At 32.9% G+C, this 16,716-nt stretch overlaps 3 protein-coding genes across 3 annotated transcripts; 1 reads left to right on the top strand and 2 right to left on the bottom strand.

The window, feature by feature from the left end:
• Positions 1 to 2,505: 2,505 nt before the first annotated feature.
• LOC124361331 (putative acid phosphatase 5) lies at positions 2,506 to 6,175 on the bottom strand. Its single transcript, XM_046815379.1, has 3 exons — positions 6,172 to 6,175; positions 4,089 to 4,309; positions 2,506 to 2,850 (listed from the first exon to the last, which is right to left on the bottom strand). Exons 1-3 carry the CDS (start codon positions 6,173 to 6,175, stop codon positions 2,701 to 2,703), a joined length of 375 nt encoding a protein of 124 aa, XP_046671335.1. The 3' UTR covers positions 2,506 to 2,700.
• A 218-nt stretch (positions 6,176 to 6,393) lies between these two features.
• On the top strand, positions 6,394 to 11,417 carry LOC124360759 (1,5-anhydro-D-fructose reductase-like). Its single transcript, XM_046814639.1, has 6 exons — positions 6,394 to 6,573; positions 8,877 to 9,044; positions 9,939 to 10,136; positions 10,248 to 10,504; positions 10,658 to 10,817; positions 11,179 to 11,417. The coding sequence occupies exons 1-6, from the start codon at positions 6,493 to 6,495 to the stop codon at positions 11,311 to 11,313; spliced, it is 999 nt and encodes a 332-aa protein (XP_046670595.1). The 5' UTR covers positions 6,394 to 6,492; the 3' UTR covers positions 11,314 to 11,417.
• A 3,321-nt stretch (positions 11,418 to 14,738) lies between these two features.
• LOC124360760 (testicular acid phosphatase homolog) lies at positions 14,739 to 16,459 on the bottom strand. Its single transcript, XM_046814640.1, has 2 exons — positions 16,162 to 16,459; positions 14,739 to 14,922 (listed from the first exon to the last, which is right to left on the bottom strand). The coding sequence occupies exons 1-2, from the start codon at positions 16,351 to 16,353 to the stop codon at positions 14,773 to 14,775; spliced, it is 342 nt and encodes a 113-aa protein (XP_046670596.1). The 5' UTR covers positions 16,354 to 16,459; the 3' UTR covers positions 14,739 to 14,772.
• Between the last annotated feature and the right edge of the window lie 257 nt (positions 16,460 to 16,716).

Raw genomic sequence — 16,716 nt, forward strand, 5'->3', positions numbered from 1 at the left:
CAGCATGAAGCTTGATGCCAATGCTTACAGAATGTGATGTCAAAGTATTAAGCTTTTTGCCGATAACGAGCAGCTGATTTAATTTCTTGTTTTCAAATAACATATTAACAAAGAGAAACACGATCACCAGAACTGCCAGCGTTGCAGCGGATAAGTAATATAAATAGGTCGACATCGTCTCTTCTTCACCACCTCTGACACTTATGGCACGTCAGGTGTGCACAAAGGACAAAAACTCTAAATGTCACAAATCCTCATACAGTCAGAAAAGCCTGATTAATCAATAAATTAACAGTCATATTTTAAAAACTTCTTTAAGACATGAAACATACTAGTACATTCAAACACTTTGAAGAGACAACATTAAAAATACTGTTTTTTTCCCAAGTGATATCGGCTGAACTCGTTTTTATCTTAGGTCATGTCGTATCGCTTGTTAAAATCTACTAATTAATTTGGTGTGAAATCTGTAGAATTTAATTAGGCTTTATTGTGTAATACAGTTTATGCATGGATTTGATTTTATTGTGGAAACGATTCTAGAAAAAAAACACCGTATCTTTTAATCAGTTCATGTTGTACGAAGGATATATTTCATAAAATATGAGTGCTATTATTGTGCCGCGTCTAAGAATGTAGCCAGCGAGGACTTCAAGGGGTATGTACCCCCTAAAATATTCTCTTTAATAAACTATTATTGTTTTTTAAATAATTCAGTATTACTGAAATGTACTGCTGACAGATCGTCCTCAACTAATAAACGAGCCAAGAACTTTTTAAGTAACAAATGGGGCCTTACTCTTTGTCCACTACGGGAAATTATCAGTTGCCTGTACTGTCCCCCGCCAAATATTTTCCTGGCTATGTTCTTGACCGCGTAAACAATATTACTTTCCAGAAAAACACCATTATACGATTATGACAACTTCATTGGACAAGGTGTTGCAATTTCATTTTGTTTTCCCTTAAAAACATTATTTTTTGACATTATTTATATAGTATGGCAAGTAATATGTAGGTTAATAAAACAATAAGGAACTAATTATTTAAAATGCGAAATAAATATTATTTATTTAATTGGTATTTTTTGTGTGACATATTTAGAATAATAAATATGTATTCAAATAAAAATGAACTAAAATAGAAGCAAAATAAGAAGATAATATTAATAAGAAATCTTTTTGATGTTCATTAGTTAATTCGTTCCAGAATAGCCTTGTAATAAGTTGATTCTGGAATGGGTAACATAAAAGTTAAATACATTTGAACTGTAACAGTTATACAGGTTTTATTAAGCAGGATCAGTAGCTAAATTCTATAGTGATTCGGTATTTCTAGAACGGTTTTAAACTTTTTTATTGGCGATGGAAAGTTTGAAAAAGTTAATAGGATTTCTATCAATTTTCATCGCTATATGTTACAAAAAGTATAACACTAGGGTTTGAAATCAGGTATAAAAAAAAACTAATAATTAAGACACTAAAAAACTAAAAAATTGTCAATGGCATGCCACACAGTTTAAAATAATCACGCGATACCTGAAGTACTGCATGCAGTCTAAATTAAAGACAATAAACCCAATCGATTCCTATGCACAGGAGCAAATAGCACAATAACGTCACACTCGAAACGACGAATTGCATGAAGTCTAAACATCATTCTCTTCATGCAGTTCATCATATATCGTTTAATTATTTTAAATTTGAGTGGCATTGCCACATTGTTTTATGTTTTTAAATTTTTAATGCCTTAGGGGGTTTTTACACCAAAAAGATAGGATAGAGTTTAATTCTCAAAACGTGGTGTTACACTTTTTGTTACGTATGACGATGGCAAACGTTCGAAATCTCTTAATACTTTCCTAGACTTTGCCAACATATCGGAGTTTCACTGTTACCTAGTGTGATCTTTATTTCTTTGGCTGTAACCACATGTCTAAGAATATCAGTAAGAAGTAAGTTACTGCTCCTTTTAAAACTCATAACTGTACATTCAATTACACAAAAGTAGGCATCCAAAAAACTCATTGAATTAAGTAATATATTTTATTTTTAAAATCTTCTTGGACGAAAAAGTTACATGTGGTAATATTATAAAGATACATAAATAACTCTGATGTCACTTTCAAATATTAAAATAGTATTTTCTGTTTAGTTAGTTTACTTTATAATTCTTAATAAAGTGTGACAAAAATGTTTTTATTTAGCAATCTGTGCATAGTGTTACACGTATGTACTTAATTGTGTATTTGGATAAAAAAACTATGCTATAACATACTTTTTAAATAGCAAGTTTTTAATGGTAGGAATTTAGAATGATAATTGGGAGCCTTTTTAAAGTTCCTCATTACATTTAAAGTTTTGTAATATTCTTAAATGTGAAATCTCTCAAATCGTTCGCATAAATAGTTTTGTAAATATATTTAAAATTTGTATATGGCGTGTTTGCATATTTATTCTTTAATATTGGAATATTAGTTGAACCATTAATCAAATCATGAACCAATATCAGAAATACATTTATTTTTTAAAAACATAAAAAAGGCAGAAAACAGTACGGATAAAATTTTCTTATGTTATAACTTAAGTTGGTTGAAAATGCTGAACTATTATAGCCAGATACATTATACATTTAAAAAGGTAAATTAATAAAATAATTATTTTGATTTGTTAAACTCATAATATATATTAAAAAAAAACACTAAATTTCACATTCTTTATGCCAGTCTGTTACATTATAATACTTCTCCGTCATGTTCATTAATTGGTAAATGCTGCAAGGATAGTCACAACCAGGGATGGCAAGCTCAACAGGTTCCAAGTCCTCCGACACACCGTCTATGTATAGGACCTGTAAATTAATCTTTACTTAGTCTTTCAAGACCACAGACCTGATTCAAATAACTGTTTTGTTCATTTAGAACAAGAAGGTGAGGAAACCCCCTATTGCAATTAGTCGTAAAATGACATTTTTGTTTATTTTCGGGATGATAGGATTTTCAGGATGGGTAGGATAGGGTCGCCTTTCGTCGAGAACAAATGAGGCGAGGGATCAAATGAAGGAATCGAGATGATAGCGGGATGTATAGTCTATCTCAGTCATGTCACCTTAGGATAATGGGAGGCTTGCTCTGTACCAGCCTCTTCGACAAATTGGGTAGGGGATATACTCCTTTATGTTTAGGCTAACAACAGCCTTTAACACTAAGACATTTTTCATCCACAGTAGACTATCCTATCGATTCACCCTATTTGTGTTTGGGATTGCTAGATTCCAGATGTTGCACTAAGCGGAAATTGAAATAAACCTAAATTCAAATTCGCAAAGCACCAAGTGTTGCCAAGAATGTATTAACTAGTCATATTATTGGTTACTATTACTCATACTATGCTTTGGTTTAAATATGTGTTTTAATTTTTTTTAGGTAATTAGTGTGGTTTGTAGTTTGAAAAGCTAAGGAGTTTTTAACTGAAGTGAAGATATAGTATTTGTTTCAAAATAGAAATATCAATGTTCTCTGCTGCTGTTAAGTACCAAATGTATGTCGCGAGCCGCCAGTGCAGTTTTTAGTAGAACATTATAAGGAGTTTCCAATAATAATTTTAAAGCCTTCATCTGGTAAAACTTGTAGTATCAAAGTCGTATTTGCCAAATTTTGAACATATTTTAATGGATAGTATTGTGATTATATTTCACATACTGTATTAGTTTACCACACACTACTAAAAACCTTCATTTTCGATAAAGTTTAAGACTTTCAGTATCTTGAAAGTAATAAAATATAAGTAGCGTGTTCTTTGTATTCTACTTACACATACAGAGATACAGACATACACCAATATTATTATAATCCAAATATTTTATTAATTTATCATACTAATAAAACCGTTTAGTTGAAATAAAATGGTGTTTAAGGTTTTTATTATCTTGAAAGTGTAAATGCCTAATTCTTTGTTTTCTACTTACACAAACATAGATACAGGCATAACACTAATGATTTTTATACATTTTCTATACCTATTTTTATTTAGATGGGATTCTCTATAATCATATTCAAAAATATCTAGACGATCTTTTGGACATCTCACCTTAATGTGGGATCCATTTGTGGCTGGGTCCGTATGAAGTTCTAGGATCAAGGCAGAGCTAGGCTCCACCACCCAGTGGCAAGTGTCTGACAGACCCAGGATACGCTGAAGACCCACTATTGTGATGTCGTGGCCGGTGTAGAGGTAGAAATGACTCGCTAAACTAGTCTCATTTCTTAGCCTGGCTTCCATCAAACCGACCACTTCCTGAAATAACTGTCCTAAAAATAAAAGGAAATGTGCTTAAATTTGGATTTAATATGCATTGGTTGAATAACATACTAAACATAAAATTAGGTGTTAATGATGTGATCAGCTTCAGTCTCATCTTTCCCTTAGTGCAGCGTCTGACGCTGTCACAGACTTCCATCCTGGAATATGGAGTAACTTTCGTCTGAACAGATCCAAAAAAAGTAGGTGACGATGAAGTTAGAAATGAATTCTTTACGTCCCTTTACTAGAGACATCTAGAAAACAACATATTGTGTAATTCAGGTGATTCTCACTGTCTCATCAGGTTCATATATGAGTGTAATTGAGAAATTTGAGACAATGGTGTCTCTGATATCGGAACAATACAAAGAGTTCGTTAAAACTATTTCGTCAACGTCATTTTTGGACCTCATCAGACGAACATGACTCCAGATTCCAGGAGTCAAATCTGTGACAGCATCATATTCCAGATACTATACTTAGAGAAAGGTTAACTGCAGCTTAACTTAAAATTCATATTGGATCTAATATTTTCGTAAAATAAGTTGCTTTACCATATAAAAGTATCATGGTACAGTTATTTAAATAATCGTAGCTGAATCATACGAACATTTTCAATTTCTCAATACGCTGCGGGTATTCTATATTTCAAAACCAAACAGCAGCATTACATTAGAATGTGAAAACACAATAATACCATCACATATCGTGAATAATGTCATCATACAGAGGCAACCATGGTAAGCTATGGATATTTAACTGGTTTGGTAGGCTATGGATATTTAACTGGTTTGGGGTTCAAGTAACACAGTCTAAAACAAAGTGTGATCCTACGTTTACTTAATCATTGTTTACAGATTTAACGGAGTAAAATACTTGTAGACTCGGTAGAATATTTTGTTTATTTACAGACCTTTCCTGATTATCCCGGGCCCTTCCCTAGGAGTTTGCTTTTCTATTAATATCAAGATCTTGAGATTTCAACATCTTGCTGTTGTTTAAATATACAACAATACTTATAATAAATTATACATATTTTTGTCACGACTATTATCATCGGCCTATCGGTTTCCCGTAGAAAGTATGCCAAAAAATGCAATCACAAATAAATTCTTGAAATATTTTGGTTTCAGCTAAAAATTTGTTGACTCAAGAAGGCTCTCCACAAGGAATTATATCTGAAAATTTTATGATTAGAATTATAATAACAATTTTTAATGAGGTTTGTACTGGAAAGCCTTGATTCTTCATTAGAGTAATTATAACAATATACGGGCAAAATAATTGCTTATAAATAATATGCTTTAATGTGTGATAATAAGCTGGGTATAAAAGCCAAAAAAAATAGAGGATGTAAAAGTATATAATAAGAACATGTACTGTAAAAATTTCAAGAGAGTTTACAAGCACACTGCGTAGTGTATAGTAATAAAATATAAAAACGAATCCGAATTAAAAATTCACTTTATTTAAACTACACGTAGGACGCAATCGCAATTATCGTATCTAGGGTCTCTTTTTTATTGGAGAAATTCTGGGAATTCGCACAGTACACATGGACATTCTCAGGTTTACCTTTTTAGTAAATTATAACACCAGAGGCTCTGCGCTCTAATGGAGCATCATTATTATCACGTGATAAAACCAGTATAAATTAATATATATATTGCTACATTAAGCACTCCTCCTATATTATGGAAAACAGTATATATTTATTATATTCCATATAATGTAACTCGTAAACAACACATTTAATTAACTTTAGTTCCAAGGACATACAGTATGTGGATAACTAGTTTGGTTTTTTGTTTCATTTGCAAAAAACTTCAAATTACACAACCATATCTAAGCTGAGAATAAATTTACTTACCCATTCCTATATTTATCAGGTAATCATATTTCTGAAACAATATCCAGTATTTTCGTCGGTGATAAGTGCTTTATCAGTGAACACAACACCTGACGGATGCTCTGAGATTGATATTAATACCAATGCAATACATTATACCGTTTATCTATCAAGTAACTAATCAAACCACTTTATCTCGCACTCTAGATAAGATATTGGGAGTATTGCTATAAGTAGCGTGGCAGATGCCAGAGTTATACAGATAGTGTGTCTACAACAGTCTACTCGTGTGGTTGTGTTTTACTGCTTACATTTCAGAGTATTGTGCAACTTTAGTGAAACATGGCAAGTTCTATTACCGCAAGGTCTGTTCTAACTGCAGCTAGCATTAAGATGCCTTATGTCGGCCTGGGAACTTGGCTGGTAAGTGTGATCGTGGTAACAATTTAATTTCCCTCCAATAATATAGTATGTTTTAGCATGAAAATATGGAGTATAGGTTTACAATTTTGAAAAAATTATCAATTATTACCGCTGTAAATAAATGTATATTAAATTTTAAATGCTTCTGAATATAAGTTTTACAATGTAAGTACTAGAAATTACTCAGTAGTTTTTTGTTGGAATCGATTTCTGACTTCTTCATCACGAATAATAAATGAATGACAAGTAATGTTGCACACTGTTTTCATTACTTGTAGTTTATCGTGGATCTGAACCTCAAATATCTCCTATCTAAACCTAATTAGTTTTGATGAATTACATTAGCTATTAATTGAGATGCACTTTCGTACGTTCTATTGCAATAACAGCTTAATATGGGACGTAGATGACTTATAGACTTACCCCTCCTACTCATTTTTAGCACAGATTATAAAGAAGAAATAGAATAAGCATTCAAGGGCCATTACAGAAGAAACACCTGGATGGTTATAATTTCAATGATATACAGTCCAAAACTGGCGCTTAGTTTTAACTCACCATGTTTCAGTAGCATGTTGTCGTAAAACGTGCTAGGTTAAGTTATAATAAAATTCTAAAATTATGGACTCACGGGTAGAGGTATAATAATATAGGATTTTAAAATTTATAGTTCATTTTTTAATTGTATTAGAATAAGCTATGAAATGTAGTAATAAAATGTTTCTTAATTGCAAAACATAAAAAGCTTTTTTGTGAGAAAGTTTTTGTTGATTTGGTCAGGCGGTTTTTGTAAGCGGTTGAAAAAGAACTGAATAATATAATAATAGAAATTAGCTATTACGTACATAATTTGGTATTCTAACTTTCCTTAGTTACGACAATTACGTGTTTAGACGTAGTATTAGTGTTTTTGGTAGCAGTTGAGTCATATTTATACATTGAAATTACTACCTGTAGAGTGAAATAGTCATTATTGTAACAGATGAATAGTTTACAGTATTTAAAAAATAGCGCGCGATGCTCACTAGTATAGATGACTTCAGTATTTCTCTTCCCCCCCCACACACACATAATTGGTAATACCACTTTGACCCGGCTTCTCTTGACGCCAACCTATGTCCAAGGACGTAGCCAGCGAGGGGGTCCAGAGGGTCCGGACTCCCCCCAAGTTTTCAATTGTTTCGGTTTGAAAGTTCGCGTTTAAAAAACTTTTTTTATTTATTTTGAGAAATTATACGTTGTATTAACCCCCCCCCCTCCAAATATTTTCCTGCCTACATTCTTGCTATACCCACGATCCAGTCTATTTATTTTATTTCTATTTAATTGAATTACATCAACCTTGATACAAACGTAGTATTTACACGTAGAGTGTTTCAGTTAGCCTGTTTCAAACAGTAAAACGTTTCAAGTTTGGGAGCATTAATCACAAATACAAATAAGCAAACTTTCTACACGGTTATTTCTTAATATACACCAGCAATTATACGTTAAAAATATTTAATGTTGAAAATTTTTCATTTCTTAAGGTTTCAAAAGGCGGCCGTTCAAAGTCTGGAAAAGGAATGCGCATCGTAGAACAAAAATCAATTCTCTGGCCATTTGTGACAGTGGTTCTTCTTACGTGTTTGTGAAGTCTCGTAAGTTTTCCATATAGTGGGAATACAACGTTTAGAGTAGTATACAAAAATTCGTATTTTTAACAAAGCCAGTCTAAACATGGTATAAAACAGTATTTATTCATTGGTTGCATACTTTCGTTAGTTACTCTCAACATTAAGATAGCTTTTATTCAGATTTGGGCAAAATAGTTTGAGTACAAATTAAGATTCTAACCGATAATGAATCTACATCTTAATTTTTTGTGAAAACATGTGAAAACTACCTTTCTTTCAAGTAAGCAGAAAGAGATTTGTCGAAGACCCTCACTGCTGTTTTGGACAGTCCATTACAGTTGTTGGACTGTAATGGACTGTCCTTCTTACTTAGTAAGAAGTAAAATAAAGTATGTCTTATTTTATCAGGCGAAGTTAGGGCTAAGAAGCCCTCTCTAACACTTAACCTTGAGAGTAACGACTGAAGGTGACTTCCGAACCACCACCAACGGCCGGGCAGGCGGGCTGCTTGCAAGGGCAGAATTACTTAGCGGTCACCCATCCAAGCAGCAGCCACGCTCGACGTAGCTTGATCCGGTTATTTTGCGATGATAATCGTTCCCATCACACTGCGCCATTAGCATTGGCATTTAGTGCATATTTATCTAATGAATACATGTATCACCTCAAGATTTGTTACACTTATAGGCCAGCTCTGAAGAGATCGAGACGGCGGTGGATGCCGCGCTCACGGCCGGATACAGACACATCGACACGGCCTTTGCCTATGAGAACGAGGCGATGATCGGGAACGTACTCAAGAAGTGGCTGGACAGCGGTAAAATAAAGCGTGAGGAGCTCTTCATTGTTACCAAGGTACTAAGGACTATACTTACTTCCTTTACAAGTTAGTTTAACTTTAAAATTCTTTACTGAAAAAGAGACTTCTGGAAATTAATATCACATTCCACAGCGAAATAAAACATTAAAGAAACTCTAAATAAAATGTTCCCTAATTTAAAAAATATCATACTCTTATTTTTTGGATGAATAGGCACCTAAAAGCGCCTTATTTTACCGTGCTTAAATACTATATTTTTCAGAATTAACTATGAAGATAACAGTGTGGGATGTTTTGACTTGAAAACACTTTACACCAAGCGATTCTTGCTAATCTCTCAGCTTAATAAATTTGTGGAAAACATTACAATATTATTTTTTAAGGAGAAAAAATCGAAAATTTAAACCCTTTAAGCCTTATTCTTCCCATCGTCTTGGACTACTGGTTTGTGCGAAGATCCTATAAAACAGAATAAGAGGAGAGTCGATTGAGTAAAAAGTCGATGGTCCCAACAGGACTTAACCAACGCTATCTTTTAACTCAGATCCAGAGTCTGACGCCTTAGACCACTCGGCAACCGATACAATTACAGTTTTGAGCTGTATTATATATTCTTCTTAGTTATTCTGCATATAATATTTTATATTTATTCATATTTAATTTTAAATTATTCATATGTGTTATAAATGCACTTGAGCAGTAAAAAATTGAACTTTGACAAGTAACTAGGTTCGGAAGAACGTGTATATTTTGACCTAAGGGTCGCAAATTTGATCCTGTATTTAGGTAAACTCCTTTTAGTGTACAGGACTGACTACAGGTTATTGAACTCGGCGAGTCACAATTTGTATCCATTAAACGTTAGTGTTAATAGAGTATTTTCTTGTTCGTTTTTTATATTGTTTGCAATAAAAGAGAATTTTTTACAGCTACCGAACAACGCTATGCGCGAAGATTTGGTGGAGGACTACCTGAAGCAGTCTCTGTCAGCATTGCAATTGTCATACGTGGATTTGTATCTTGTACATATGCCCGTGGGCCTACAGTCTGGTATAGGTCTGAGGCCTCGCAATGAAGACGGGTCCTTTAAATTGGATCAAACCACTGACATTCTTGCTGTTTGGAAGGTAAAGATTTTTGCGCTTCGTACAATATTTGATAATAGAGTATAATGTATAAGGGAAAGCAAAGTGTTTAAAAATCGTGCATCAAAAAACTTTGATTTGTGGTATTCGCAGGCGATGGAAAAACAAGTAGACAGAAGCCGAGCAAAAGCTATAGGAGTATCCAACTTCAACATTAACCAGCTAGAGAGGATCCAGAAGATATCTCGTATTCCACCAGTCAATAACCAAGTAGAGTTACACGTGTACTTGCAACAGAAGGATCTGCAGAAGTACTGCAAGGACAATGGAATCATCATGACTGCTTACGCCCCGCTTGGATCTTCTGGTATGGTGGCGTTTGTGAAAAAAGCAGGAGTTACATTAGAAGGGTGAGTTATTGGTATATAGTACTGTCTAAAAATACTGTAATGCCGATAACCAAAACTATTTGTGAACGTCATGTTCCATGAAGTTGTAAGATTGATAATGTTGGAAAGAAAGTTTTCTCAAAGTCAATGTAACAAAGTGCTTTGCTTTTCCAGAGGGAAAGATGAGGATCCAAGAGCAGATCCAGTGGTGTTACGCATTGCAAAATCTCATAACAAAACAACAGCTCAGGTTCTGCTGCGGTTTCTCATCCAGTCCGGCATCAACATCATCCCCAAGAGTGTCAATCCTGACCGTATCCGCCAGAACTTTCAGGTGAGTCCATTCACCATATACCGTGTTTCCTACATCTCGCAAATACTATATTTTTCAAAGGAGAGGTATAAAATAACTGAAAGTATGGTATGGTAATTTCTGACACTATTTTAAACCTTAAAAACCACCAAGTAAGGAAAATAAAAACCATGTTCACAGATAGTCTTACTGAGCTTTCATTCTGCAGTAAATTTTATGAAAACAACATTTTATCGATATCATTTATTTTTCCAACCGAATTGTTGTTTTCATAACATTTACTGCACTTTAAATTTTTTTCTAATTGCTCCAAGAGTTTTTAATGAGATTTCATAGTTTACTTGAGACTACAGAATAGTAAATTGGTTGGAACATTTTGCAGTTGTTCGACTTTGTGCTGACCAACAAGGAGATGGCCGAGTTGAATGCTCTGGACAAAGGAGAAGACGGAAGAAAATTCTGCGGAGATCTGCTGAGAGGAATGCAGAAGCATCCAGAATACCCGTTCCCCAACTGAGGCAAAAACCCTTTTACGTACGATTCTGATTATATTTGTTGAATTAAAAAAAAGTTTTCATATTATACTACATATTTGTAAATAAAGTAAGCATTGTCCTTTGATTTACTAGATAGCGTATTAATCTCCCCATTACTTCCTCTTGGTATTAAAATGAAAATTACAAACTCTATACCCCCCTCTACAAAACTTTAAAAATTAATTGATTTATCTGAGATAGAAAGCCAATAGAATATCATTTGGGAGAATACATCAGTATTCAACAGAAGTAATTATAAAAAATGACTACTTATAAAGTCGTTTAATCAGATACTTACATGTATCTGGGTTGTGGGGGTGGAGAGGGGTAGTTTATTGCATACGATTTTATTTTGAGAAAATGTCATTAAAAATAAAATACATCCCTTTCAATCTAATAGCAACGCAGTTAAGGGTTTGTGAATTAGGAGTATTACAATACCGCTTTAAACTTTGGACAAAATATATTGTACCGTAGTAGTTTTACATTAAGTCTGAATGTAGTACAACATTGTTCATCAGCATGAAGCTTGATGCCAATGCTTACAGAATGTGATGTCAAAGTATTAAGCTTTTTGCCGATAACGAGCAGCTGATTTAATTTCTTGTTTCCAAATAACATATTAACAAAGAGAAACACGATCACCAGAACTGCCAGCGTTGCAGCGGATAAGTAATATAAATAGGTCGACATCGTCTCTTCTTCACCACCTCTGACACTTATGGCACGTCAGGTGTGCACAAAGGACAAAAACACTAAATGTCACAAATCCTCATACAGTCAGAAAAGCCTGATTAATCAATAAATTAACAGTCAAATTTTAAAAACTTCTTTAAGACATGAAACATACTAGTACATTCAAACACTTTGAAGAGACAACATTAAAAATACTGTTTTTTCCCAAGTGATATCGGCTGAACTTGTTTTTATCTTAGGTCATGTCGTATCGCTTGTTAAAATCTACTAATTAATTTGGTGTGAAATCTGTAGAATTTAATTAGGCTTTATTGTGTAATACAGTTTATGCATGGATTTGATTTTATTGTGGAAACGATTCTAGAAAAAAACACCGTATCTTTTAATCAGTTCATGTTGTACGAAGGATATATTTCATAAAATATGAGTGCTATTATTGTGCCGCGTCTAAGAATGTAGCCAGCGAGGACTTCAAGGGGTATGTACCCCCACCTAAAATATTCTCTTTAATAAACTATCATTGTTATTTAAATAATTCAGTATTACTGAAATGTACTGCTGACAGATCGTCCTCAACTAATAAACGAGCCAAGAACTTTTTAAGTAACAAATGGGGCCTTACTCTTTGTCCACTACGGGAAATTATCAGTTGCCTGTACTGTCCCCCGCCAAATATTTTCCTGGCTATGTTCTTGACCGCGTAAACAATATTACTTTCCAGAAAAGCACCATTATACGATTATGACAACTTCATTGGACAAGGTGTTGCAATTTCATTTTGTTTTCCCTTAAAAACATTATTTTTTGACAGGTATAAATAGTATGGCAAGTAATATGTAGGTTAATAAAACAATAAGGAACTAATTATTTAAAATGCGAAATAAATATTATTTATTTATATGGTATTTTTTGTGTGACATATTTAGAATAATAAATATGTATTCAAATAAAAATGAACTAAAATAGAAGCAAAATAAGAAGATAATATATATAAGAAATTAAAAACGTATATATATATATATATATATATATACGTTTCATAACGGGATAGTAAGGTTAGCATATTTCCATTTTAAATTATTGCATAACATCTTTCCGCTTTCAGTTTGTTAATTACTATCCTCTGGGACCGAATGATATTTTTGTGAACGGATATTTAGAAACTATATTTGTTGAGTATCTGAGAGTTTGATCACTTATACAAAAGAAGTCTTTTTGATGTTCATTAGTTAATTCGTTCCAGAATAGCCTTGTAATAAGTTGATTCTGGAATGGGTAACATAAAAGTTAAATACATTTTAACTGTAACAGTTATACAGGTTTTATTAAGCAGGATCAGTAGCTAAATTCTATAGTGATTCGGTATTTCTAGAACGGTTTAAATTTTTTTATTGGCGATGGAAAGTTTGAAAAAGATAATAGGATTTCTATCAATTTTCATCGCTATATGTTACAAAAAGTATAACACTGGGGTTTGAAATCAGGTATAAAACTGACTAATAATTAAGACACTAAAAAACTAAAAAAAATTGTCAATGGCATGCCACACAGTTTAAAATAATCACGCGATACCTGAAGAACTGCATGCAGTATAAACTAAAGACAATAAACCCAAGCGATTCCTTTGCACAGAAGCAAATAGCACAATAACGTCACACTCGAAACGACGAATTGCATGAAGTCTAAACATCATTCTCTTCATGCAGTTCATCATATATCGTTTAATTATTTTAAATTTGAGTGGCATTGCCACATTGTTTTATGTTTTTAAATTTTTAATGCCTTAGGGGGTTTTTACACCAAAAAGATAGGATAGAGTTTAATTCTCAAAACGTGGTGTTACACTTTTTGTTACGTATGACGATGGCAAACGTTCGAAATCTCTTAATACTTTCCTAGACTTTGCCGACATATCGGAGTTTCACTGTTACCTAGTGTGATCTTTATTTCTTTGGCTGTAACCACATGTCTAAGAATATCAGTAAGAAGTAAGTTACTGCTCCTTTTAAAACTCATAACTGTACATTCAATTAGACAAAGGTAGGTATCCAAAAAACTCATTGAATTAAGTATATATTTTATTTTTAAAATCTTCTTGGACGAAAAAGTTACATGTGGTAATATTATAAAGATACATAAATAACTCTGATGTCACTTTCAAATATTAAAATAGTATGTTTTCTGTTTAGTTAGTTTACTTTATAATTCTTAATAAAGTGTGACAAAAATGTTTTTCTTTAGCAATCTGTGCATAGTGTTACACGTATGTATTTAATTGTGTGTTTGGATAAAAAAAACTATGCTATAACATACTTTTTAAATAGCAACCAAAAGTTTTCTTAATGGTAGGAATTTAGAATGATAATTGGGAGCCTTTTTAAAGTTCCTCATTACATTTAAAGTTTTGTAATATTCTTAAATGTGAAATCTCTCAAATCGTTTGTATAAATAGTTTTGTAAATATATTTAAAATTTGTATATGGCGTGTTTGCCATATTTATTCTTTAATATTGGAATATTAGTTGAACCATTAATCAAATCATGAACCAATATCAGAAATACATTTATTTTTTTTAAACATAAAAAAGGCAGAAAACAGTACGGATAAAATTTTCTTATGTTATAACTTAAGTTGGTTGAATATGCTGAACTATTATAGCCAGATACATTATACATTTAAAAAGGTAAATTAATAAAATTATTATTTTGATTTGTTAAACTCATAATATATATTTAAAAAAACACTAAATTTCACATTCTTTATGCCAGTCTGTTACATTATAATACTTCTCCGTCATGTTCATTAATTGGTAAATGCTGCAAGGATAGTCACAACCAGGGATGGCAAGCTCAACAGGTTCCAAGTCCTCCGACACACCGTCTATGTATAGGACCTGTAAATTAATCTTTACTTAGTCTTTCAAGACCACAGACCTGATTCAAATAACTGTTTTGTTCATTTAGAACAAGAAGGTGATGAAACCCCCTATTGCAATTAGTCGTAAAATGACATTTTTGTTTATTTTCGGGATGATAGGATTTTCAGGATGGGTAGGATAGGGTCGCCTTTCGTCGAGAACAAATGAGGCGAGGGATCAAATGAAGGAATCGAGATGATAGCGGGATGTATAGTCTATCTCAGTCATGTCACCTTAGGATAATGGGAGGCTTGATCTGTACCAGCCTCTTCGACAAATTGGGTAGGGGATATACTCCTTTATGTTTAGGCTAACAACAGCCTTTAACACTAAGACATTTTTCATCCACAGTAGACTATCCTATCGATTCACCCTATTTGTGTTTGGGATTGCTAGATTCCAGATGTTGCACTAAGCGGAAATTGAAATAAACCTAAATTCAAATTCGCAAAGCACCAAGTGTTGCCAAGAATGTATTAACTAGTCATATTATTGGTTACTATTACTCATACTATGCTTTGGTTTAAATGTGTGTTTTTATTTTTTTAGGTATTTAGTGTGGTTTGTAGTTTGAAAAGCTAAGGAGTTTTTTAACTGAAGTGAAGATATAGTATTTGTTTCAAAATAGAAATATCAATGTTGTCTGCTGTTTTTAAGTACCAAATGTATGTCGCGAGCCACCAGTACATTCTTTAGTAGAACATTACGAGGAGTTTCCAATAATAATTTTAAAGCCTTCATTAAGTAAAAGATGTAGTAACAAAGTCAACATTTGACAAATTTTGAACATATTTTAATAGATATTAATGTGATAATATTTCACATATTTTATTAGTTTACCACACACTACTAAAAACCTTCATTTTCGATAAAGTTTAAGACTTTCAGTATCTTGAAAGTAATAAAATATAAGTAGCGTGTTCTTTGTATTCTACTTACACATACAGAGATACAGACATACACCAATATTATTATAATCCAAATATTTTATTAATTTATCATACTAATAAAACCGTTTAGTTGAAATAAAATGGTGTTTAAGGTTTTTATTATCTTGAAAGTGTAAATGCCTTATTCTTTGTTTTCTACTTACACAAACATAGATACAGGCATAACACTAATGATTTTTATACATTTTCTATACCTATTTTTATTTAGATGGGATTCTCTATAATCATATTCAAAAATATCTAGACGATCTTTTGGACATCTCACCTTAATGTGGGATCCATTTGTGGCTGGGTCCGTATGAAGTTCTAGGATCAAGGCGGAGCTAGGCTCCACCACCCAGTGGCAAGAGTCTGTCAGACCCAGGATACGCTGAACTGCCACTATTGTGATGTCATGGCCGGTATGGAGGTAGAAATGACTCGCTAAACTAGTCTCATTTTTTAGCCTGGCTTCCATCAAACCGACCACTTCCTGAAATAACTGTCCTAAAAATAAAAGGAAATGTGCTTAAATTTGGATTTAATATGCATTGGTTGAATAACATACTAAACATAAAATTAGGTGTTAATGATGTGATCAGCTTCAGTCTCATCTTTCCCTTAGTGCAGCGTCTGACGCTGTCACAGACTTCCATCCTGGAATCTGGAGTAACTTTCGTCTGAACAGATCCAAAAAAAGTAGGTGACGATGAAGTTAGAAATTAATTCTTTACGTCCCTTTACTAGAGACATCTAGAAACAACAACATATTGTGTAATTCAGGTGATTCTCACTGTCTCATCAGGTTCATATATGAGTGTAATTGAGAAATTTGAGACAA

Source organism: Homalodisca vitripennis, chromosome 4, assembly GCF_021130785.1.
Source record: "Homalodisca vitripennis isolate AUS2020 chromosome 4, UT_GWSS_2.1, whole genome shotgun sequence".
NCBI classification, from domain to species: Eukaryota; Metazoa; Arthropoda; class Insecta; order Hemiptera; family Cicadellidae; genus Homalodisca; species Homalodisca vitripennis.